General features: G+C 52.1%; 1 protein-coding gene across 3 annotated transcripts in view; it reads right to left on the reverse strand.

Annotated features, from left to right (window-relative positions):
• The window catches only part of SLC6A7 (solute carrier family 6 member 7), a 33,077-nt gene extending 8,499 nt beyond the window's left edge, over positions 1 to 24,578 (reverse strand). The window contains exons 1-13 of one of the 3 annotated variants that reach the window (XM_034780020.1): positions 23,895 to 24,578; positions 21,972 to 22,172; positions 13,018 to 13,201; positions 11,178 to 11,309; positions 9,101 to 9,335; positions 7,259 to 7,397; positions 6,582 to 6,716; positions 5,543 to 5,646; positions 4,659 to 4,783; positions 2,482 to 2,594; positions 2,259 to 2,390; positions 1,589 to 1,688; positions 951 to 1,051 (exon numbers count right to left, since the gene is read on the reverse strand). In XM_034780020.1, coding sequence (XP_034635911.1) covers positions 951 to 1,051; positions 1,589 to 1,688; positions 2,259 to 2,390; positions 2,482 to 2,594; positions 4,659 to 4,783; positions 5,543 to 5,646; positions 6,582 to 6,716; positions 7,259 to 7,397; positions 9,101 to 9,335; positions 11,178 to 11,309; positions 13,018 to 13,201; positions 21,972 to 22,004 — 1,533 coding nt within the window. In that variant the 5' untranslated portion in view covers positions 22,005 to 22,172; positions 23,895 to 24,578. Of the gene's footprint in view, positions 1 to 950; positions 1,052 to 1,588; positions 1,689 to 2,258; positions 2,391 to 2,481; positions 2,595 to 4,658; positions 4,784 to 5,542; positions 5,647 to 6,581; positions 6,717 to 7,258; positions 7,398 to 9,100; positions 9,336 to 11,177; positions 11,310 to 13,017; positions 13,202 to 21,971 lie in introns of all 3 variants that reach the window. The other 2 variants (XM_034780019.1, XM_034780021.1) reach the window with 2 other exon arrangements.
• Between the last annotated feature and the right edge of the window lie 1,472 nt (positions 24,579 to 26,050).

Genomic DNA, 26,050 nt, shown 5'->3' on the forward strand with positions numbered 1-26,050 from the left:
AAAGAAGACACCCCTTTATCCTGCCCCTAGGAAGTAAACAGGCAGTGCTATTACATTCATGAAATCAGGATCACAGCCTAGCTGGGCTGAAGATGTTGCAAAAGGCTTTGGGTGAGATAACATTTCTTAGACAGGAGGCTAAGCTGATAGTTGAGGTTAGTCTCTAGAAAACGGGCAATGATTTTGTTTCCAGTTTCCTGACTCACGATCACTTGAATCTTGGCGCTTTGATAGTAAATGCATTGCTGTTTTCACTATCAATGTATCTCAGTGCAGTGGTGTGAAGCGAAGTACTGGGCCTGAGTTGACTCATACACGCTGGTGTGGACACTGTTCCTTTGGGGATGGCAGACCTGGTGTTTCTGGGAGTGTTCAGTGAAGAAGGGGCTGAACGCTATGGGGAAACGCTTCAAAGGGGCTCGGGAGCTGGGGCGCACCTAATGTTAACCTGCAAGGCAAAGCTAGGGCTGGCACAGCCCAGAGCAGAGCGCCTGGATGGCTAACAGGCTGGAGATGTTAGGGAGCAGACACCCAGTGAAGCACAAGCAAGACTCTCTCATGCTGGCAGCAGGGGGGTAACAAGGTGACTCCCAGACCTAGCTACCCCGAGGACCATCGCAGGCCGGCATCCAAAATCCTCTGAAGGTTTCACACCCAAGCCCAGCCCTAGAACATAGTGATTCCCTCCTCTGCTGCCCCCAGGAACCTGGGTTCCCCAGGCTGGAATGGGAAGGGGCTACATAGACCCCACCAAGACAATGCAGGTTGGAGGCCCATGCTGATACGAGGGTGCAAGGACCATTCCATGCTGCTGGCTGAGAGGGGGAGCCAGGTGACTTGGGAAAGATTTTGTCCCAGCGGGACTAATCCAAATGGTGCTGAGACCATGACAATGGGGCAGGGCAGTGTAAGGGAAGCTCAGCAAACGTCAGCAGGGTCACACCAGTTACCATCATCATTGCCGGGGACAGGAACATCCAGCAGGCTTTAAAGTACAGCCCTGGTTGGAAGCCCAGCATCATGTGAATATCCCGGCAGAACCGCTTCATGCCTAGAGAAAGGAGGAGGAGATGGCATCAGAAATCAGCCAGCAACTCTAGCTGCAGGGTCTCTTGGCAAATCCCCTGGCTCCATAGAGGCCCCCACCTGTGGTGTGAGCTCAGGGATTGCGCTGTGTCAGCCACGGGGGCCGAGAGAGCCAGCAGAACAACGGCTGGGTTGTCTCCTTCTGTCTCATATGACTTTCTCAGCTCTGCTAGGAGAGCAAGGAAGGGGTTAAACTTAGCTATCCGCTACCATTGTGACACAAATGTCTCTGGCTTGATCTGGAACTTGCATCCAGCCGCATCGACACCTGGGAAGCAGCAGAGCCTGGAGCTGAGGTGTCTAGCCCTCTGCCATGGGGTTCATCTGCACAAGATGGAAACGACACCTCCTGCTCCAGTTCAGACACCCACTGAATCAACGAGTTTCTCCTCCCCAGCTCTCGCTTCCATGTCCTTGTTGCTTCACAAGCTTTTGCAGGAACCTCTAGATGTTTCACCACATGCCCTGCTCAGGAGAGTCCATGGAGGCCAGTTCCCCTTACCATAGACACGTGTCACCACCAGGCAGGTTGTAATCACCACCACCATGAGTCCAAACCCAGCACTGTAGTCATCCAGCAGGACTAGCCAGTACATCCCGCCCTGGAGAGAGAGAATCACAAGCAGCCAGACCCTCAGTGAAGGAGCCGTTATCGCCAGAGCTGGTCAACAAGATCCCACCCCTGTTCCCTGGCCTTTCGGGATGAATTCTCTTGAGCCCCTTTCCTGGTCACATTTGGGAGGCTGAGTTTTAGGGGCCTGAATATTCATGGGAAGCGAATGCCAGTGTAACCATCCTGTTTGCATGCTTGTCCAATCAGGGGACAGAAATAATGCCACACCGCATATTAGATCAACTGCAGCTTGGATTTTGAATCTCAAGTATGGAACACTCACAGCGAAATGTTAATAAACATGGGCTCTGCTGATTGGATAAATTATTTCCTGCGAATGATTCACTTTGCTCTGATATCACCTAGCCTCTCCACTCCCATGGCCCTATCTGGTGGGACACTCCATCCATTTCTCTTCCCGAGCCCCCTCCCACTCAGTCATAGTCACAAATGATCATGGATCTGACAAACGTCCCCATGTAAATCCTCAACTAAATGAGCACTCAAACGCCAGCCAAAGTCGACTCTGACAAGCCGGCCCGTGGGACAGATTGCCTACCTCTGTCGTGAGAATGAGCCCCATCAGGTACATGGCGATACAGATGATGGCCGAGAAAAAAGCCTTCTTGGGCCGCAGGTAATAAGGAAACTCATCGGTCACTGCGGTAACAATGGTCTCCATGAAGGCAAACTGCACATAAGGGAAAACAAGCCACCCTAAGCCAGTGGGCTGTGTGCTGGGGGGGGGTTAAAGTACTTGGGTCGACATGTTGTGTCCTTACCTGGCTGTCCAGGCCCAGGGTCAGCAGCATGAAGAAGAAAAGGAAAGACCAGAGTGGAGAAAGAGGAAGCATCGTCATGGCCTGGGGGTACACCACGAAAGCCAAGCCGGGACCTAGGGGACAGGCAGAGGATGGGACAGTGAATGGGATTGTCCACATCAGGCACAGCTGTTACCGCTGGGCAGGCGGAGGGAGTGTGCCAGCCCAGGCAGGGGATGGCAGCGCTGGGACAGGACGGAGAGGTGTCCTACAAGAGCAGGCAGGAGGTGTTCCCCTGCATGGGATCGAGCAGAAGCAGGCAGGGGCCAGCACCGTGGGAAGGGGCAGGAATCCAGGCTTTTTAATGCTATTTTTTTTAGATAAAAGATAACGATTGCCTTTTCTTGATCAGCAAGAGTGTCGCCTAGTGCATGGCAGGCAAGTAGAGCCCCCAACAGCGGGCACCTCGTCCCCTCCCTCCTGCCTGGGAGGTCTCCCCCTATCACCCACGGCCCAGGTTTTCTACACAATTGTACGTTCCCCGCAGCCTGGGGGATGCCCTGGCTGTGGTGGCAACGTCTCCCCAGGAGGGGGCACTGTAGGGGAGGCTACACAAGGGGGTGCTGCTAAGTTGCTCATGGCTTCACCAGCCTCCCAGTAGGAGGCCCTATAGGGACGCACTGGCTGGCGGGAGCTCCCAGCTGGAGGAATTGCAGTAGCATGGGCTGCGGATGGAGGAGGTCCCCAGTACCTCAGTTCTCCCCACTCACTGCAAGAACGTAGGCCTCCAACCGCTGGGAGGGGGCCAGTGCGGAAATGGACGTTAGCCCTTTGAGAGGGAAGCTGAGGGATCACAGTCTCCAGAAGCCACTAGAGCGCGACTCTCTGCCCTGCCTAGTTCGTTATCGACCCGCCAAGGCCCTGAACGAGACAGCTGAGCATGATGAATGCCCCACTCTCCCCAAACCCACTCGTCTGTATCAAGCTGCCATTGCTACAACAGGCCGCGCTGGCTTACGGAGCAGTATGGCTTTATTCAGCCTTTTCTCTGTCCCTTTATTCAGCCTTTGCTCTGGCCTGGTTTTGGAGAGGTAGGCTAATGCCCACAGCTGCGTGCTTAGGCTCTGTGTGTCCTGCTTCATCCTTCCATGTGTCAGAGCCTCCCCTCTGTAAGTAACACCATCCCCTCCTCCACCCGTGGCCTCTGGGCAGGACCTGGTCCCCACCACGCTAGGCAAGGAGAGTCCCAGGGGCTCCCAAGCCATCTCTCTTGCATGGCAGAATGAGGAGCTGGTATCACACCACCAAACCGCCCTTCTCTTCCTCTGGGCGTTCCTTGCGTTCTCTGACACCTGCTGTGGTTTTGTTTCAGTGTATGGCTCCTCTGGTTTCACAGGTGTCCAAGGAGACGCATGTCCCACCTGAGCCCAGATTCCTCCCTGGGGCTCCCTGAGTTGGCTCCGGCTGGTTTATCAACCTAGATCCCTTTGTTACCGTCCTACCAGACCGTCTGACACTTGGGCAGCAGCCCGGACTCATTGCAAGGGAAGGAGCGATGGCTCCCTGCACATGGGAAAGGATAAGGGCCTGATGACTGCACCAGAGGCACTGCTCTGGGGCCTTCTGCCTGTGCTGGGAGGGGGAGAAAGAAAAACAACCGGGAAACAGCCACCATTAAATGCTGATTTCAGGCTCCCAAATCCTGAATTCGCGGCTGGACACTTAGGCGCCCGCTTCCCCGTTTTGCCCCGGGGAGTGCCCATTTGTGCACGTAATGAAGGCAGCTGCTTCTGATCCCCAAACCATCTCCAGGAAATAGCAACTCAGCGGGAGCTTAGGCTGGACTCGTGGATGGGGAGAAGGAAGACCTGGGTTCTAATGTCTGCTCAGCCCAGCTTGCGTGGCCCACTATGTTCCCATTTCCCCCACCCACCAATGGAGGGTAACACCGCCCCCCTTTGTGATGTGCTTTGAGCTCCTCCAGTGAATGGCTCTTTATCCGTGCAAAGTCTCATGGTGATTATTGTTTTCAACGATCACACCTGAGTCTTATAAAGCACTTATAAACCCGCCCCCTCTACATACACACCCCAGCCTACATACATCCCCACACACATGCCTGTATTCACACACACACACACACGTACCCGCTCACACAACAAGAAAAGAAGGAAGGAATTACTATTTTTCGGTCTGACCTGCTTTTGCCACTTGGTTAACAGGGATGCCCAGCTCCTGCGACATGTAGCCCAGGACGGAGAAGATGGCAAACCCGGCCAGGATGCTGGTGATGGCATTGCCCAGGGTGACGATAAATGTATCCCTGCAGAACAGACAGCAGTTGATCTGAACGTGTCCCCATCAGAGCCCGAAGAGACAGCACTGCTGAGAGCTCACATGGTTTCCAGAGGAGAGAGAGGTGGCAGCTGCTGACTGGGGAAAGACCCACTTTGGGGGCACAAGCTGGCCGTCTGCTCCGAGCTGAGACGTGTTCCCCAGTTAGAGAGGGGACATTCTCTTTGCCAGCGTCTGCGTTCAGGAGCCTGTGGTGAGCTGGACTTACAGAGAAACTAAAAGTGTGGAGACAACACTGGGCAACTTCCCAGCCTGCTTTGGGTTTTTATTACTAATATCAGGGAAAATCAATGGTGGGGGGCAGTAAATTCAGCTGGCTCTCAGCTCAGCTCGGCGGTGAAACGCCCCTCTCAGCACTCCACAAGGCTACCCGTTCCTCAGCGTCTGCCTGGGGCCAGAACCAGGCTGGGGAAAGCAGCGCTCAATGCCTGGCTCTGCTCATGTGTATGGGGATGTGGGTGTCTCTCCTCACAGGTTGCCACTAGGTTCCATGCGTCCCTATCTTCCTGCTTGTTTCTTGCCTGCTTCCTTCTTGTTATCCACCTTATCCTGACCCGTCTGTTCCCTTTAAAGAGAGAGCTGGTGCTTACCCATTGGTGCCCCATGATATGCAGCTTCCATTCTGGGAAGAGAGTTTGTACCTAACTCTAAGGACCCAGTTTGAACCCCACTGTGAGTGTCACCCTGAGGCTCGCCTCCATTTCCTGTGTGAAGACTAGAAACCCACCTGTAAATATTCTGGTGGAAGGTGTTATAAGACGCGAAAGTGAGCAGTCCCCCGAAGCCCACCCCAAGGGAGTAGAAGATCTGCAGAGCTGCCTCTATCCACACCTGAGAGGGAGAAACAAGCAAGAAAGGAGTGGAAATCTCAGCTCCATTCTCAAGAAGACAGCGCTTTCTGGGGCAGGATTTCCTCTGCTCCAGACGGACATGCTGACGCCTTTTAACGAGCATATCTCCACTCTAAGTCTGCATCACCAACACTGATTCCAACCAACATGGGTCTCCTGGTTGGTTGCAGCTCCCATGGGCTTGCTTCACAGAGAACTATCAAATGCTCCAGTGGACTCCAGCCCTGACCTGGTGGAACCACCCTAGGAAGGTGTTTGGAGTCCATGCTTGGACTTCTCCACCTGCTCTGAAATGGAGACCCCATCGGAACTGGAAGTACCCACATGGAGGAGGGAATTCAGTCCTTATTGATTACCCTAGGCTGCTCCACCAATGGGCCATCACCGTAAGGGAGGGAGAAGGGAATCAGTCCATGGGCTTCTTCACTGGCCTCCAACCCAAAAGCAAATGGTGGAGAAGAACTGCATTTGGCCTCTTTGTTCGTGCATGCTTGGGCTTCTCTTAAAGTGCAGGGTGTCTGGGCTTCCTAACAGTTGCTATTCATGCTGCTGCTGTGTTTGCCCTACTTTATGCTGTGTGGTGAGATCCTGATTGCTGGGATCAGGCTGGAAATGATTTCCTAGGCTTTCTTTCCTAGGCAGAAAATGACTTTGCATCTTGTTTGCCTGCCAGTCGGCTCGTAAGAGTGTTAATTAGAGCCACTAATAACCAGATTGCCCTACTGTGGCATTAAACGTCTTTATACAATGGAAACTTTTCTTTTACGCGCAGGTCAGATTTGGGGATTTCCCTGCTTCACAGATCTGCTTTGCTTGTCATCCTCACTTGAAAGCAGCCGCCAAAAGACTGGATCCCAGCCTGATCCAGGTAACTGAACCCCACTGTATATTAAAAGTGCCCTGTCCCCTTCTCACCTTGGAAGACAGCAGGTGATCAAACTGGGGTGTGAGGTAGAACTTGATTCCTATCCAGGCCCCCTCCAGGGTCACGCCACGAATAAGCAGCATGATCAGGATGAAGTAAGGGAATGTGGCAGTGAAATACACAACCTGCAGGAAGAGCAGATGGATCTGAGTTGAAGCTTCAGCAAGACCCTCTCTTACCGCACTGACGCACAGGGGATCTTTGCCCACCGCAATCACTTGCAGAAGAGGTGTTCCCTTTGGGGAGTGTCTCTGTTCAACTAAAAGTCTGCTTTATCTTGCACCTCATTGCTGTGTGGGTTTATGATCGGGGCAACACAACGTTGGATGGGTCACTGTGATGTATCCATGCAATTTACTGTGGCACACGGCCATGCTAATTTCATCGAAAGCAGAGATGTGTAATTAACTACATTCTAGCCCTGAATACTGGGCAGGCATTTGATCTGCAAACTACCACCCTCTCCAAATTGTGCCTATTGATAGCCATTATATTTAGCAAGAGAGCTAGTTATTCTAATTGATATTTCCAAGATATAGATACACAGCCCCCCCCCCCCACACACACAAATACTGTAGATCACGGAAAATGACCACTTAACCTCGCCAGGTTCATTCTCGTGAAGCAAAAGACAGGACTGCAGGAGGAGAATGACTCCTGGTCTTACCTTGCCGGAGGATTTGACTCCCTTGAGGATACAGAGGTACACAATGACCCAGGAGAGCAGTAGACACAGGCACAGATTCCAGCGGATTCTCCCAGGATCCCCGATCCCAGAGCTCCCTTGGATATGCAGAACATAACGACTAGGGCAAAAGGAGACCCATTAATAAACAGGCAGCATCCTCCCTTCAGCAATGTGCCAGGGATCAGAGCTCCTGTCTGAGATCCCATACTTTATGCTGCAGCATCTTAGAACCTGGATCTAGCCTTGACTCTGCCAATAAAAATGATACTGAAAATCCCTTTGCACAATGAGAGCCAAGGGTTTGATTCCTGGGCGGGAGGAGTGAATTCCTGACCACGCGTTAAGGAAATGAGAGGTCCCCAGGGAAAGGCTGGTTTTTAGCTTAATTGTCTCAGACACCACAAATGAACTATTTTGAACATAAGAACGGCCATACTGAGTCAGTCCCGCTAGCCCAGTATCCTGTTTTCTGACAGTGGCCAATGTCAGGTGCCCCAGAGGGAATGAACAGGACAGGTCATCATGAAGTGATCCATGTTCTGTCGCTGCTTCCCAGCTTCTGGCAAACAGAGGCTGGGGACGCCATCCCTGCCCATCCTGGCTAATAGCCATTGATGGAGCTATGTCTACATAGGCTACATGTTCCATTCTCACAAGCCCGTGTCAATTAACCCTACTGCTGGGTCACATGATCATTTCGTACCATGGGAGACTCCAACATGGCCAGAGAGCGCAGAAGTTCTTGACCTCGCAACTGAGAACGTCTCTCCCACACCTGCCCCCTGCCAGAATGGGCACTTGGGGTGGCATGAATTTTCTATGGCATGGTCACCCAAGTGTTTGGACCCTCACTAGCTACCAAGTGCTCTGTGTCTGGAAGGGTGGAAAGGGGACATTGCAAAATGACATCCAGGGGTTTTGTACAGCCACAAAAGCTATTCAAATTCCAGCCTTAAAGAGTCAAAGAACAGAGAGAGAGAGGCGCACACACACACGCGCGTGCACACACACACAAAGAGAATGACTGCGTTTAAAATAGACAGTGGAACCATCGCTAATGGTCATCCACTAACCAGGGTCACCCATCCTATGTAATGGCCAGTGAAACTTCAGTCCCTGCAAGTGGTTAATCTCATCTGACCATGCAGCCACCTGTTAGAACAGCCAGCAACATACCCAGGCCATTGGTGGCTAACAGGTTCCACTGAATCAAAAATACACATGTAACAAAGTCCGATTACACACAGACCGGACCAAACCCAGGCCCCTCTTGCCATAACCACATGCCCACCCTACCACCTAAACAACAGCTTCCTGTATCTGTGAGTAAATAGCAAACTGTTAGATAGTGGAGCCAGCCATGAGAGAGCTCCATGATCCCAGGTGCTAAGCTGGCATATAACATATACGACCACTGTCTCAATGCAGTGACGCAGTCCAGGCTGTGGTGGGTGGTAGGAGAGTGGTGAAGCACTGGAATGGGTTCCCTAGGGAGGTGGTGGAATCTCCATCCTTAGAGGTTTTTAAGGCCCGGCTTGACAAAGCCCTGGCTGGGATGATTTAGTTGGGGATTAGTCCCACTTTGAGCAGGGGGTTGGACTAGATGACCTCCTGAGGTCCCTTCCAACCCTGATCTTCTATGATTCTATGCTGAATAGTGCTGATGACAACAGCCCCATGCCTCATCATGCACTTGGAGAATGTGGGTGCCCATCAAGCCATAGCGTGTGTGTTTTAGACCCATCGCCATGGTTCTTATACCAGTCTCACTCACTCCGACCCCCGCTCGGCTCTGTCCCGGTCTCTGGCTAGCCTCCTTACTTCCAGTACTCCTCGCTCGGGCTGACGGTGTTGGTGATGTTGAATGGGATGGCAGCATTCCCTGCCTTGATGACCTGGTGATCCAAGCAGAGGTCGGTGTTCCACCAGTTGCCGCAGTGCTCCCAGGGCAAGTTGCTTGTCAGGGATGCGAAGAGGTAGAAGAGCACGTAAGCAATGATCATGTTATAGTAAATGGCCACCAGAGAGACAATCAGGATCGTGCCCATCCCGACACCTAAGGGAGGGGAGATGTAAACACAGCTCAGTGTGACGGCAGAGAGACAACGCCCAGTCATCTCTCCCAGGAGCTGCTTAGCTACTCCAATGCTACCACTGGCATCCTAGGGGCCCAGGCCTTGGTACAAGCAGACCAGCTGTTAGGAATCTAAAATGAATCTTAAACCACAGCCGTGAGCTAGGTCAAAGCTGAGCTGCGAGGACAGACTGTGCAGGAAGGAACAATAACCCACCATAGGAGGGGATGTTGCATGAGAACATCAAGGACCTTCTAACAGGCTCATCGCTTTCCTGGCTTTTCCTGGTTCAGGACTAGTGCTGAGAACTCCGCTCCAGCCACATCTTCCTGAGATCGCTTTGAAAGCCACAGGCCCTGGAGCAGAAATGGGATAGATCTATGCAAGGGGGAAGCTGCCCTCTAGAGTCCTGTAGACAAGTGTCAGCCAGAGAGACCCTTGTCAGAACTCCCTTTCCAAAGCTTAGCAGTGGATTGGGGGTTTGCATTGGGTGAGAAAAGTAGCGTATGTGCACGTACGGATCTTATCCAAACTTTAATTATTTTTATTTCTTAAATGAGTTTCATCTTCAGCGGTTTTTAAGTAACTTTTCCCTTTCAAGATGAAACTTTCAGAGCTGTGTTTGCTTTATGGCCCAGTCCCTGTATACACAGATTGTCTTATTTGCATGAAGAATGATGGCATCTGATCATAAGATGTTCGTGTTTATTTTTACTTTTGCTGATGGATGGACATTGAGTTGTTGCCTAGAGTTTTTTCAATCCGTTATTTTTATAGGATTTGGGGTCAAACTTTCCATAAAGTGGTGACTTAACGTCATCGCAAGTTCTTTTCACCCAGTCGAGGCCCTGTCAGCCTTCTCAAAAGTGATCGTATGTTCTCTATGTCTGATATTTGAAGGTGTGGAGGGCGGCTGTCACAGGCGTACAGCCTCTGTGGTAGGCAACCAGTGAATATTTTTTAAATTGCTGGCTTAAACAGGACTTTTCTCTAAATTGACATTAGCTGAGCATGGCCTAATTCGAACCTGACTGGACCAAGCTGCACGGCCATGCAAGAATTGAAATGGAAGGAAGGATTTCTGGCACTGAGGTAGACTGACCAGACAGCAAACATGAAAAATCGGGACGGGATGGGGGATAATAGGAGCCTATACAAGAAAAAGACCCAAAACTCGGGACTGTCCCTATAAAATCGGGGCATCTGGTCACCCTACACTGAGGTTGGGGTTTAATCATTAAATAATAATTTGGTTTCAGTGTCAAAATATGTAAAGAGCTCCAAGTTATAGATTCGATTGACTTTGGGGAAGCTCGTTAGTTGGGCTTTATAATGAAATGGACAGTCAGCTCCTTAGATGCGGCCTTAGGATTTATATGGGTTGATTACTTGTTGCATTCATCCGATGGTTTAACTAAATGATGATTTAATTACAATCCAATATTGAAACGAACGTGTTGCTTTGGCCTTGATTTGATGGCTGCATTGCTTTATTCTTAGGTTAGTTTAATATTTGTAACATCAGCTTAGCTGTGGGGATGGCTTCTCGATATTTCTTTTTGTGCAATAGTTGTAATAAAATTTATGAAACTGACACAGAGTCCCATTTCTTTCTGGAAGTAACGTGGGACCAGAGCGCTGGAGGTCCTGGATAGATAGATGCCAGCTAGCCCACCTAAAAGCCTGACGAGCTTCCCCTAATTAGCTTTTAGTTCTCACAGTTGCCTTAAAGATCAAAGGATGGCGATGCTAACATGTCTCACCGCCAGCCCTCTGCTATGAAGGCAGGAAGGAGGAGGGCAGGATTGGGGTTGGTCACGTACCTTTAAAGAGCGGGCTTATCTTCCAGACGGCAAGTGGCCCCAGGCTGGAGAACTGGCCTAGTGAGAGCTCCATGAAGAAGATGGGGATCCCACATATTGCCAGCATGATGAAGTAAGGAACAAGGAAAGCTCCTGTAGGAGACAAAAAGGCAGGGAGGGTGAGACTGGAGAGTTGGTGCTGGGACAGGAGATCAATACAGTTTTATAGAGCTCCTGAAACCCAAAAAGTGCCCAGAGCCCAAGTCTGGAAGGTGATGAGTACCCACAACTCACGTTAAAGAGTCGGTGGGGGTTGGGATTGCCTAGGACCTGTATATGTAGGGATCCCTCCCCCCCCCCCCCACTGCAATACAGTCCTCTCTGCAGAATAATGCTGTTCCAGTGAGAGTAAGCATCAGTTCTTAGGTCAAGGATTCAACGACTGGGGGAATTTCAGCAGGGAGAATGTAATTATTATCTGCTGGAGTATGGTCAGGACCCCAGGGTTAGCACCCCACGAGTGTGAAAAGTTACAGCGAGCAGTCACGGCCTTCATTTTACATCTCTTCTGCAAAGATGGCCCCTCCAACAGCAAGGCACCCCTCGGCGTCATGTCATCGGGCTAGCTGGATACTGACTCAGCGGGAGGCATGCTGCCTGCTGAATCATAACCACTTACTGCAGCATCCAGGAAATGTATTAGTGGTGCCCCAGGACCAGCTCTGATTCTGCTTAGCTTTCGGAATCTGGGGCAATGAGAGCTGGGCAAATAATGCATCAGGAATGGTTTATGTCCTGCCCTTGAATTCTCTGCAAACAGACAGTCAAATTCTCCAGTTTATTTACTATTCCAAATTAATAGCAAATCTCTCTCTGGAATAATTCTTCATCTGCAGGCTGTTTGCAAATACAAATCTTCTACTGTGAAGATTTGTGGTGTTGTGCGGGATGGCCATATGATGATGTGTCTGTTCCTGGAATGGATGACACATGTGACCAGACAAAAGCCTGAATTTCAGGAGTCAAGTTGGCAGTTGGCACTGTTGGTTAGTTATTGCATTGTGAAGAGTGCATGATGTTTGAGGTTTCACCCGTATTCATGCTATTCACTGAGACATTTGCAGGGACTGATTGCACAAAGGGCAAGCCTAAATGATGCAAATTTATTCCGTAAGTGAGATGAATACCCATAGGAAATGTTTGCCAGGATCTACAGAGGTCTGGAATGGACCAACAGCAACGTGAGGTGGCTACAGAGGTGGTGCCAAAGACCAGGAGGGACTCATAGAGTTTAAGACTATCAAATCCCAATCCATGTTCCCATTTTAAAGTCTTCAAATAGCAGGCCCCTTGGGGTGCTGTATTGTCACACACACGGTGGGGGTTCCCAAGCATGCACTGGATATCCTTCTAGGACATCATCAGATGAAATCATCCTCAGTCCCTGGTAAGCCACTCCTGTACTGAGATACCACACCTCACAGAAGTGGACTAGTCCACTGAGATAAATCCTAGGCTGTTTCTCCTGACCAGTCTGAAGAGAGACCCAGGCAGATGCAGGGAAACCATCTGAAAGCCAAGAATTTCCAAGTAACTGCAGATTCCCAACTAGGGTGACCAGACAGCGAATGTGAAAAATCAGGACGAGGGTGGGGGATAATAGGAGCCTATATAAGACAAAGACCCAAAAATTGGGACTGTTCCTATAAAATCGGGACATCTGGTCACCCTATTCCCAACCCTGAGAGGGGAGGGGAGAAAGGGACATAAGTGAGGCTTTATTCCGACATGAATCCCTCTCATGAAGGGGATGGAAGTGGTGCAACTGAGCCCATTAAAGAGGAGATGATTGAGCATGTACCTCCCCCATTGGTGTAAGCTCTGTACGGAAACCGCCACACATTCCCCAACCCCACACAGTAGCCAATACAAGAGAGAAGGAAATCCAGCTTCCCGGTCCAATTCCCTCTCTCTGCTGGGTACTCCATCTCCAGGTCCCCATCTCCTTGGTCGCTGGGGGTCATCAGCAGGTCTGGAATTATGGGCTGACCGAGAAAGAGAAGAAGGGGGAGGAGGGTAAGGGAGTCGGAGAGAGGTAGGCCAGGGACGAAGGAGAAAGAGAGAATGTATAAACGAGGGGAGAAGAACGTGCGGGTCAAGACAGGAGAGAGGATGAAATGAGGGAAGAACGACAGAAAGGGTTTGTGGTGGAAAGGGAGAAGGTGAAAAGGGAAGAAGTGTGAGAAACAGGGTTAGAATTCATGCTGTCGAGTCACCAAGACTTTAATCCCGAGGAAGGGTCCCCTTAGAGCCCACCGTATGGTCAGTTCCCAGAGAGCAGGATGACACGAGTGACTCCAGGAGACCCTTGGCTGTCACTTCAGTTCAATACTATCCCTTCTGCATTTCTTCCCACTCCTGGCCGAGCAAAGGCGTGCCAGGGGGACTCTCCTTGGGTGGCCAGAACCCACCTCCCAAGCACTATCCTGCCTGCTTTTCCCAACCAGAAAATTCAGAGGTGCTAAAGCCAGAAGGGACAATGATGAACATCTAGTCTGACCTCCTGCATAGCATAGGAGGACAGAATGAGAAGAATGGTCTCTGCGTTGCCACAGAGGGTGACATTCCCACAGAGCCGTGCTGGCGAAAACTGGGGTTGACCCTGCTTATATCCTTTTGCTGTGTGGCACGCTCCATGCTAAAAGTGCTGTATTTATTTCCCACGCTTTGGGCATTCCTGTTGGCTTGAAGTACAGTGCTTCAGTGATAACCATGTGCCTGGTGCCTCAGATCCCTTCCAGGCTCACAGAATCTGACCCCTGACCGGCAGAGTGCATGCTGCTATCACATGGCAGGACATTAACCCTTTCCTTTTCCCCCAGGATCTCAAAGCTATGCCGCCGCTCAGCAGGATTGTGGGGCAAATCTTAAAACACAGCTAGATTTGGATACGCCCCCAGATGTCTGGCTGTTTAGCCGGAGCTCACGTCCTTTGATCTGAAAGTCTGGCTGGATATTTGGCTTTGCAATGAGCCATCCAACCCTTCCTGGTGAGACCCGCTTTCCGTAGCCAAAAAGAAGGCAGAGCCTTACTTGGGGGAGTGGCTAGAACAGTGGTTTTCAACCTTTTTTCACTGGCAGACTTTTAAAAAAATTCAAATGGAGGTGCCGCCCCCTTTGGCAATCTTAGACAAAGTCTGCAGGCCCCCAGGGGTCTGTGGACCACAGGTTGAAAACCACTGGGCTAGAAGCTTATGGCTGGTCCTTATTTTATCTGAAGTCATGCAACCAAATGACCCAACCTCCCTGACACACCATTGCATGAGATCCCTGTACTGGTATATCCCCCAGCAAGGGCTCTCTGCCACCCGCAGGCACCACAGACCAAAGCCCAGTGACCGAACGAGGGGCTCTCAGCCTCTGCTTAGCTGCATGCTGAATAGTCTAAGCCCCCAAGCTGCAGCGTGTCTCATGCGCTGACCAGTGCTGTGATGGCAACGAGTCAGCGGAGTCAAGTAAGGCGACAGGGGTAATGGGACCACAGACAAACTCACTGGCCAATAGAAGACACGCGGGTCAATGGGATCACTTGACCTCCTAGTTCTAGCCCCTCCAACATGTGTACTAGGCTCTTACAAGAAAGACCCCATAAGGGTTTGGGAAACATCTGTATGAACAGCTGGCACCTGGGGAGAATCTGCAGGGGGCACCTGGTCTATAGTTTAGAACCCACCTGTTTTCTGCACAGGGATGGAGATGGCAGAAGACCCATCTGCAGGTTAGAACCCCTTTTGGTCTGCACCCCAGAAAAAAAAACAGACCAGCAAATAAAAGGTGGCTGGAAAGCACAGTGCTGCCCCTGCCCCTGACCTCGCCAAACCCGCCCGGCACTTCCAGCAGGTGAAATGCTGATGAAGCCCCCCCCGCCTGCCCCGCCGCCCTCTCTTCCTTTTCTCGCCCTCTCTTGCAGCTGCTCTTTCCTCTAGCTCAGTGGCTAAGCTACAGCTGCGAAGTTCCTGCTGCTCAGTTTCCATGGAGACGAGGAGTCGTTCAAATGGAGAAAGCGTGTGTGATGTAGCCAACCTGATCATTAAACACAGACCTGCCTGGTACGGGTGGGTTTGCCCAGATGGTTATACTCCTATATGCCTCACACCTGCCTAACATGTACATACATGCACACATACAGACATACTTACACACGGGCACATATCATGCACACACATCCACACTTGCCTGCAACATGAGGGGGAGGGATAGCTCAGTGGTTTGAGCATTGGCCTGCTAAACCCAGGGTTGTGAGTTCAACCCTTGAGGGGGCCATTTAGGGATCTGGGGCAAAAATCTGTCTGGTGGTCCTGCTTTGAGCAGGGGGTTGGACTAGATACCTCCTGAGGTCCCTTCCAACCCTGATATTCTATGCACACACACACACCCCTGCCTCCCCCTATACACATATACAACATTGTCTTCTGGCAAACTTGGAAAAAAATAGCAACCTAATACAAAACAGCAGCGTCCAGCAGGTTGGATAGAACTCTTCCAAAGTCTCAACACAAAATCCAGCCTGAAGAATCTAGACTGAGACCAAAATAGTATCACTAAAAGAAAAACGCGATGATCATTGAAGACACCATTAAAAACCTACCAGTCTCTGCTGGAGGCCCCTATAACAATACAAGGGCTATATGAAAACCTCCAGAAATTCAAACTCAGGATATCGTGCAGCCCTGTTAGTACATCAGAGGAGTGGCTTGAACACAGCAAGGAAGCCTTTCTGAAGCTGTTTAACTTAGCCCTCCGGTTCACAGGCTTCCCTGAGGTATGGTCAGGGACTAATTACCCCAATACACACAAGCAGTGGTGACTTTCACTCGCAGAGGCACCTGGGTTTGCTGTAACACCAGCAAAATATTCTGTAACCTCCTTAATGAAAGATTTGACCACTAACAAAGTCAGCCAGGAGGGGTCAAGCTGGATTCCTCACTGAGAACCAACCCCCCTCATCCCTAGCCACATCCTTGCCACCAGAGAGCACGTTCACAAATGTGAGGACTAGTAACTGGACAAGGGATCTGTCTGCTGTGTCGGTTTTTAACAAGCTTTGGACTCAATCTGGCGCACAGGGCTGAACCTCAAATGGGAATGAGTGCTGCCATGTCTGACCCTGTTAAATCCATAGATCAATCATCAAACATAACTTTAAAAGAAACAGCCCACGAAACGGAAGCCTTCAAGCAAGAAAAGGGAGCAAAACGAGCGTGTCACCTCAAGCTGACCTTTTCCATTAGGTCACTAATGATCTTGGAACTCCCACCAAAAGCCTCCGTGGCATGCAGGTGATCCGCTAGCACCTCTGCAAGATAGTCGCCAAAGGCATTCATGCGACAGCTGCCACCAAGCCAAGCCTGACTCTTGCCCAATCCAAAATCAGGGACTGCACAGCAGAAGTGGAAGCCAGAGGAAAGCAAAGCATAGCTGGGCCCTGCCAGTGAGCAGTGACTCCAACCAACCTGGGATGGAGATGAACTCTCCACTGTCATACACGAAATGCCAGGGAGCGGGAGAAAGATATTCCCTCAAATTATTGCAAATAAGAAGTGCATTAGAAAACAATAAGAAAAAACTAAGCCTAAGAATGCAGACACCTGGCAGAGCTGGCGTCAGGGGACAAAGCAACCTGCCACCAGGTCAAGGAGGACAAATGGACCTAGGGGTTCAAGTCCCTATAACCCTGTGAAGCTCCATCCAGGGCAGATTGTACCTCGTTGGAACAGAGGCAACACTTATATTAGGCACCGTTAGTGAAATTCAATAGTGACACTAAATCTGCGCTGTCCGGAGAAAGCTGGGCTTCCTCAAACGTTGGGCCTGCTTCACACAGGGCCTTTCATGAGTTGTAGGGCCCAACGGTGCACAGCGCAGGGGTGTGATGTTGCATCTATGAGTGCATGGCCCAAAGGAGCCCTGAGGAGGCCGGGATCCTGCACCACAGAGAGCACTGCTGCCAAATGACGCCAGCCTCACAGAAGGAGTGAAGCCAGAGGGTTTGCCCCAAAGCCACTGAAATCAATGGCGGGGCTCCCATTGATATATGGGCACTGAATCAAGCCCTAACGAAGACACCTGTAGCTAAGAACCATGTGGACATGCTGCATTGATGATTAAGACTCTCTTGCCTCAGAAATGCCCATTCTCTGCCCAGACCCAGCCTCTTTCTTACCCTGGCACCTGTGAGTAAGGCACGCAGAGGGGCTCTAGACTTCTTTCTGCTCTGTGCAGAGGGCTATGCCAGCAGCTTAGCCTTCCTCACAGCTTGTGCAGCCTCCATTCGCTCTTGTGCTGGATGGAGCGCAGCAGCCTCGCACGTGGGCTGTGAAACACAAGCCGAATGGACACTGACTGGCAATGCCCCCGGGAGGCTTTAAAACAAGACTTGAGCATAAGAGAGGGGTCGGGACTAGACCGAACCCCACATCCCAGCCCTCTCTGAACTTCCTGGGACCCACCCCAATCCCATGACTCTATAACGGGGCAAACCCAATCCCCAGCTCTGGCTGGAAATTTTGGGCCCATCACCAGCAAAACCCAACTCAGACCTTTATGGAAACACTGTTAAGGAAAATCAGGTATAAAATCCATCGAGAGGGAGAGATGTCTTGTTTTCTGTTCCACCTCAGCTTCCAGCCATTTTGGGAAAAGACTTAAACCACAACTCATGGGTGGAAACTGGATCAAAATCAGAGGGAAAAACTCTTGAACTATCCAAGATGTGACCCCAAAGCCAACACAATGTAAAACCTCCCAGCAATTGTACTGGGCTCCTTGGAGGAAACTTGATTTAAGAGATAATAACAAGTGTTCAAAGGTTCTAGGTGACACCGAACACAAGGGATTGTGGAAAGGTTAAAAGGCCTGATCCGGTTATCCCCCTGCCATTGAGTTCCAGGAGAGTTTTGCCAGGATGGGGCCCAAAACATTCTATAGCAAAACAGCATGAATAATGGGGAAAGCGATCCTGGAGACATATGTTTCCGTTTGAGCTGGTATTTCAGGAACTAAATGTGTCCCTGAGTCAAAGTTAAAATGGATCTCTATCAGCCGCAGTGATGGCTCATACAGAGACTTTGGAAGGGGTAGGAAAAACCTGCCTATATGAACTTGTAATGGATCTGGCAGTCACTTTGTCATCCAAAGCGTGAGAGGGAAGAGCCCAACATAAGCTGGACCCTGCACTGAAACATCAGAGGGAGGTGGGGGAAACGTAGAAAAACATCCTACATTGCGCTGGGTAGCGTAAGGGGAAAAGTGAACTAGGCAGAGACTTACAATGGGCAGAGAATCATGGGTAAGGGGTGATTTTACTTTAGCTCTCTAAACAGATATATACTACACGGATTATTCCAGGGAAAACCTGTGGCAGGAGGTCAGACTAGAAGATCACTGGGAATCTATGAAGCCAGGCTCAATTACAGATTAGAGCAGGAGTTCTCAAACCTTTTCATGGTGTGGCCTACATTTCAATAGTGAGCTGATCTCCTAAACCCCTCCCCTCCCATTCACTACAGGGCATCCCCATCTCCCATCCCATTCCCAATCCTACAATGTCCCTTTGGTAGCTACAGGACAGTAACACCTGAATGACTGTCTAGCTGTCTTTTAATGTGGACTGGCAGCTAGAAATAAAGAGGAGCCTGAACCGTGTGACTAGCTCATGGAGGATCGGTCCATCAAGGGCTATTAGCCGAAATGGTCAGGGACTCAACACTGTGCTCTGGGTATTCCTAAACCTCTGATTGTCAGAGGCTGGGAGTGGACAACCAGGAATGGATCACTCGAGAACTGCCTTGTTCTGTTCATTCCCTCTGAAGCACCTGGCACTGGCCACTGTCAGAGGACAGGATACTGGGCAAGACGGACCATTGGTTTGACCCAGTCGGGCCGTTCTTATGTTCTTAGCTAGGTCACTGCAGACCATCGGTGGTTGACAGAGCCCAGTGTGAGAACCTACCTACAAGGCTGTAAATGGCACCTGTGGGATGGAACAGTAACGGTAGTATGTGTAAATAGAGAAAGGGGTGTGGCAAGAGAGTGTTTGTACCTCATTCATTTACAGAGAGGAGGAATTTAATTTTCAGTAGATTGAACGGTCATTATTTGAGACAAAATCACTGAAGAAATAATTCTATATATTGAACAATAAGCAAGCCTTCCACAAGCGCAGCGAGTGACAGGGCCAAAGCAGCCGAGGCTGGTAGAGCAAGCATATGTCTTGGTTTTACTAGGGCAGTCCTGGTTTTTCATAACCTGTCCCGGCGTCTTAGGAACTTCTTTCATGGTACTCGAAATGTCCCACTTTTTCGTTTCAGCCATCAGGCTGCTTGGGCTTTTAAGAACTACAGAATATGTGGTCAAGACCAAGTTGGGATTCAGTCTAGCAGGAGGAGTCGGGCGGCGTGAGCACCCAAATGAGAGAAGGGAGAAGTAGAGCGGGCGCGCCCGACACTTGTAACACGTTTTGTGATATGCTCAGACAGGCACTACGGCGAGTGCTACGCTAGCAGGATGAGCCCCAGCCCACACTTCTTAATGAAGCGCACTCTTCTCTTTCAAATGAGCGTTGGGGGTCTGGCAGGAGATCGGGGAGCAGGGAGCCATGGTAGAGAGAAGGGCTTGGTGCAGACAGAAAAGCACGACATGTGCCAGAGAAGAAACAGAGTGGTGGAGAAAAGAGAGAGAACCCAGAATCAAGGGGAAGAGGGTCAGGAGGAGAGACAGAAAGCAGAGGTTTAATAGTAGGCTCCTAGGCTTTGAGTTTCAAAGGGGCCGGAGAGGGAGCTGAATGCCCAGCGCCCAGGGGATGACAGACCCCCTCAGGGCCCTCTGAACTCCCACCTTATGTGAAGGAAACTCCCTGCGTGAAACCCAGTGTAGCTAGGCATTAGGGCTCTGTCCTGTCTGGGAGCAAAGGGAGGGATGGGTGGGAGAGTGCCCCAGTCACATTCGCTCCGTTGTTTGGTCCCCCCGGGAGGCAGGGGAAGAGAGGAGATCTGAGGGGAAAAGGGAGGTTTCTGGGGGATTGGAAGGTCTCTCAGAAAGGGGGTGCCTCGGTAAGGGGCCACGCGAGCTGAGGGGGGATTTGAAAGATGAGACGGGGTAAGAAAATGCCCACTTTATTTGAAACTATTCTGTAAAGAGCCCCTCAGCATTCTCTGTGTCTTGTTACTTGGATTCATTTAAAGAATCCCACAGGTTTCCCTTCAAGTCTCCAGATGTTCCCCGCACAACCTGGGAATGGCAAAGAAACCTGCAGACTGGCTGAAACGCTCTCTACGGTCCAGAGGCCGCAGCAACTTCCACTAAAACCAGAGCGTGAGAGCTCGTGTGGGCAGAGAGAAGGGGCCGCAGGGAGATAAGGCTGCAGCTGGCTGTCCGTGAGGCTTCAGGGCACAGGCAAGGGAGCTGCTGAACCTGACAGGAATGTGGCAAAGGGCTGTGAGTGTACGTTTCCCTTTCCTACCGGGGGGGACATTTCACCTCAGATGCCAGACTCTCATCTGGGGCAAATGGAACATTTGTGCCCTTTTGTGGCCCTGACCCTGTCTGGGAGGGGAACTCCAGTCCCAAGAACTAGCCTTGGTGGGGGAGGGGAGTCTCTTTATCAGCAAGAAGTCCAGCTGCTGGAAACTGAGGCACCGGGGCCAAGTGCAGGGGAGCTGGTCAGGACATGCCAGGGAGAGGACCAGTGCCATGTGCCCGCATCCACCCCACCCTCCTTGTGCCCTCCTATCCCTGATACACCAATACATTTCTTTTAAATACATTCCCTGCCACCTCACAACGGACAGAACCTCCCCACACACCCTTCCTAGCCAGCAGCCCCAAGGGACAGGATGGAAACTCCTCCAAGCAGTTTAGAGCTCCCTTAGGCAGGGGAGAGGCCTGGTCATTCCCCCCAGAGCGCTCCATCCCCCTGAGTGCAGGAGCTCTTGGGAACCTTCAGAGAGCTGCAGTTTTACAGGGGTCCGTTACTTTTTCTGCCCAAAGTGGAGAAGCCACAAAGGGTAGAAGCAAGGGGAGGGGCCAAGAGAAGCGGGAGGAGCCAAAGGAACCAGAGAGAGAAGAGACGGGTTCTGGGGAGGATCAAACTGCTTCCTGTCCGCTGGCCAGTCCGCTGATCCCAACAAACGTTGAGCACCCGCGGCTCCCAAAAGATAGCTCAGGCCCTACTCCCTCCCCAGAGCACCTGCGCCCGCCCCACATCCGCTGCACCTGTGCCACCGTGGGTATGATGCCAGGCGTGCAAACCACACAACACCTCGAGGAACAGCGTGTTCCACCTGAGCGCCCACCCCCGCCCGCCCAGACACAACATGAATCATCCCGACGGAAACACCTGCTCGCTCGGAAAAGCATCTCGACAGCGAGGCTGGCGGGCGAACGCGGGACCAGCCAATTAGCTGCGCAGCGCCGGGCGTCGATGTTTACTGAACTTGCTAATTAAAGAGAGCGAGAAGAGCTCGTTACGAAATGCCAGCCACCCACCTGCTTAATCTGCTACGGAGCCAGCTTCGGCTCCCAGGATCAGAAAACTCCCCTCTTCCCATTTGCAATGAATGACTGTTAATAAGTACACGAAACAACCCCCCTACCCCAGGGAGAGAGGAGATGGAGGATTGTGAGGCTGTACATTAGTCCCCTTGACTTGCCTGGTTTGCATTAAAAAGGCACCCCCATGCTGGTCAGCCCCGCAGCTTCCCCCCTCCTCTCCTTCCTTGGCATCTCATTCTGCGGTTACAAATTGCTGCTTCCTACCTCCCGGAGATGGTGCTCCTGGACCTTCTTCATCCTGAAGTCCGGTTGCTATGCTTCCCCTGCCTCTCCGCACGCTGACACCTTCGCTCGCCCCGGAGACCGTCTCTACGGCGATGGGGAGGGAGGCAAGGAGAATCCGAAAAAGAAAAGGAAGAATCCCACTTCTCGCTCTCCGGCTCTCTCCTCCTCAGCTGGGTGTTCCTGGCACAGACAGAGGAGATGTTAACCCTGTCTGGAATGAGACAGAATGAGAGAGGGTGCAACCAGCAGGGCTGGCACACGGGCTTGCTCTGAGTTGGAAATCGCTGGGTGGGGAGCAGCAAGTGGGAAGAGGATGGATCCCAGCAGGTTGCAGATGGGCTATCAATCAAAAGGGTTTCTGCCATGTGCGGGGTCTGTGGGCTGAGTCCTACTTCGGGAAAGCAACGAGTTCCAATGAGGACAACCCCGGTGGCTCAGGGACTGGAGATCCTCAGTGACCCCGTGAGGGAATGCTCATTGGGTGGGAATCAAGCGGAGACCAGGGCTGCAGCACATGTGGAATGAGTGTGCTGGATCTCAGTGTGATCCCTACTGGATATTTATCCTGGTCCAGGATCCGGCTGGCAATTTGCCAATGCTGGCTACCAATGCCTGGGAGCGGCCCGGATTGGAGCAGCAGGCCATGTCACAGGTGAGGTTTGAGGTGCATGAGCAGTAAGACAGGGCTGAAGTGCTGCAGGACTTGAATAACAGGGTGTGCTGCAGGTAAGGGTTGAACGTATCAGCCGATACAATGGGATCAAGCCAGTAAGAATCTGCCTAGATATCCAGAGGGACTAGACCCATGGGGTTCACCCCACCAGCGCTGACTGGGCCCTTCTTTAAGCAGGCCCTGCGATAGCCCATGCAGAAGGCACCCCGGGGTTCTCCGAACATCCCGTAAGAGATGGGCTCTGAGACAGGGAACCCCGAAGCACAGCTCTAAACAGTGCGAGTGCCCCTAGCAGCCTCCCTAGACTGCGCGACAGCCCAGCAACGTATAACAGGGGTAGTGTGTCTGTCTGGGAGCAAGAGCAGATTCACCGGCCGGAGAGGGGAATGTGTGAGGGGAGTCCCTCTCTTTCCAGGTGTAGAGCTGCCAACCGGCACACAGGCCCAGGACAGAAAACCAGACCTGTCACACTGCGCCTCCCGGTTCCTTCCTGCCCATATTTATTTCCCTCCTCCCAGAGAGACGTTGCCACGGGAGCTCTCGCCTGCGGGAGCCAGAGCTCCAGGGAACAGTGTCGTGCTGCAGGCGCTAGGACATGGGCTCTTAAACATTCTCACAGCGCAAAGCCCCTCTTACTAGAGAGATGGGCTCCCAGACCTCTCCCCTCCTGCCACGTCCCTGGGATAACTACACCAACTGCCAACCTGCAAAAGGAACTGAGGGACCATTAGCAGCTGGAAATAAGGAGAACATGCTTCATTTACTTATTGGCTTGTCTCTGGTGCTCATCCCTGGAATCTGAGCATCTCACGTATGCTAATGAACTAATCCTCAGAGCACCCACGCCAGGTGAGGAAGTATTATTACACCCTTATTCTGGGGAAACTGAGGCACAAAGTGGTTAACTGATTTGCCCAAGGTCCCAGAAGAGGTCTGATTCAGTGCTAGGAACAGACCTCAGATCTCCTGAGTTCCAGCCCAGCGCCTTAACCACGAGCCCATCCTTCCTCCCACGCGATTAGCCAGCTCTCCAGGAACCACCAGCAAGGGTTGGATAAATCGTCAGCTGTCCCTGGACCCACAGCTGAACACCTGCTAAGCTAATGGGCTGGTGCTGTGACTTCCTGAGGCAGGACTCTGGGCCCTGGCATCATACTGTGGTGGCAATTCCCCAATTGCACAGAATCCCAGCGTGCATGCACATAGGTCACCGGGAGCCGAGCACTTACCTCCTGCTTCCAGAGCAAGAAAATCTTTAACCTCCCCAACTCTGCGTTCCAGCCTGAGACCCCAGCACAAACCGAGGCTGCAGTGAGACGCAGAGGGACAGCGCTGGGATGTCTTGGAAAGATCCGCCCCAGGGGCACAGGCGACACCCCTCCATCCCCAGGCTGGGGCATGAGAATGACCCAAGCAGAGGCAGCCCCCAGAGAATCCATCCTAGAAGCTCTGAATGGTGCGGCAGGGCAGTTGGGCTCTTCACCAGAACTGTGCTAGCGCACAGAACCGTGATGCAGAGCCCGTCCACACTGACCAGTCACAGCAGATTAGAAATGGGGTTTGCTAGACCTGGGTTGAAATGAGTCCCAGACACCGTTCCCCACCCGGGGGGCAAAGGGACCCTCATACCCCTAAGCCAACCAGACTCCCCCTACCATGGAAGGGCTACGGAAAATATTTCTCTTTTCCTGCAGTCCCCATCCTCCGGGGAGAGATTCCTCTGGGTCATCGGCTCTTTGAGGGGTGGGGGCGGGGGAGGGATAAATCAGCTGGTCTGGACACAGCAATCCTGCCCACCCCTCCCCTTGCCCTGTAAAATCCGACTGATCAAATGAGGTCTGGGATTTTTCTCTCTCCCTTTCCCCTCTCTCCACCGAGTCATTGTCTCCCCTCTTGGCTCCCTTCTCTCTCTCTCTCTCCCCTCCTGTCTTTTTTTCCTCCCTTCTCTTCTCCTCCTCCCCTTAGCCCTCCTCTGGGGTGGGGGGGAGCTGGTTTCCAGCCCCGCTCTGCCCAGGGGAGTTGGCAGCTGCCACTCCTACAGGGGTCCCTGCACAAGGCCCAAACCTGGTGTCCCTGCTCCCCCTGCTGGTGGAGCTCAGCAACAGTTGAGACGATTCTTGCAGTATGGGAACAATGGAAATAATTCCCTGGGCGGGAAGGGTTGATTTTAAGAGGGGGAGCCGCTCTCTCGAGGTGTGGGCTGTCAGGGGCAGGAGGGACTAGACCCATGGGGTTCCTGACTGACCCATCGGCACAAAGCCAGGGAAGGAGAGGGATTGTTTAGGCTGGCACGAAGGAGGATAGTTCGGGTGACCTGCAGCGATGTAGGCTGGTGCTCAGGGGGGACCTGCTGGCAGCGAGCTGGACCAGGCCGAGCCGTACGATCTCCGGGGAAGCGCTGGGACATGGGGATATTTTAGGACGTCGGCCCCTTGCTTGGGCCATTTCACTCCCAAGCGGGCGAAGTGCTGGACAGTGCAGGGAACTGTTGTGCATTGGGAGGGGACCCGCTCTTATGTCTGCTTTGAGGTGAGAGGCAGGAATCCGCCCAGTAAGGGACTGGACGGCGCTCCCTTGCATCAGGGCTTGCTCTGCCGGTTGGTAGGAGCCCAGCAGGAGGAATGGGCAGAGACTTTTTCAACCTAGACGTCTCTGGGGCATTCATCAGACCGGCTGCAGATTTGAGGGATTGGGGGGGTGCATCTGGAAGGACTTGTTGAGACTGGGGAATAATGCCCCCCCCAGTGCTGAGCGGGAGCCCGGGGTGGCCATTGTAACAGTGGGCAGGGTGAGCCAATGGCTGAGTTACCAGTAAGACCCTACAGTTATGGGGTGTCCCGGTGAATTATAACCGTGCTGGTATCTTCCCCTATCCCATCTTATCCCCTGGTGTCTTATCCCACCTGCACCCATGGCTGCACAGCAACCCTGGGTCCCCAGGGGAAGGGCCTTTGGGCTGGGCCCCCGAGTGGCATTTCCCTTTTGTGCTGATCCGTGCTCAGGAGATCAGTGGAGTCTGCAGCTCCCTAAAGTCCTGACTGTCTGGTAACAGGCACACGATGTTCTGGCCAAGCCAGAGGGCACGATTCCCCCTGCCAGCCCTGCTTAAATGAAGCAATTGGCTGTGAAGGGGCTAGGAGAGGACAGGAAGTAGGTAACTGCCAGTCAAGCCTTGGCAGAGACCCCTGTGCAGTACTGGGACAAGAGGTCTGGTAGAGAGTGAAGCAGGGACTAAGCCAGGGGGTAGAGGGCTGTTGGGTTTCCACCTCCGGTTGCTCTCTTCTAATCCATGCATCTCTTCAGCCAGGGGGGAGCAGATGCCGGGGGAGGCTGCTTGGGCTGTCATTGGCCACAGGCAAAGCACAATTCACATTCCCAGGTACTC

Source organism: Trachemys scripta, chromosome 8 (genome assembly GCF_013100865.1).
Source record: "Trachemys scripta elegans isolate TJP31775 chromosome 8, CAS_Tse_1.0, whole genome shotgun sequence".
Lineage (NCBI taxonomy): Eukaryota > Metazoa > Chordata > Testudines > Emydidae > Trachemys > Trachemys scripta.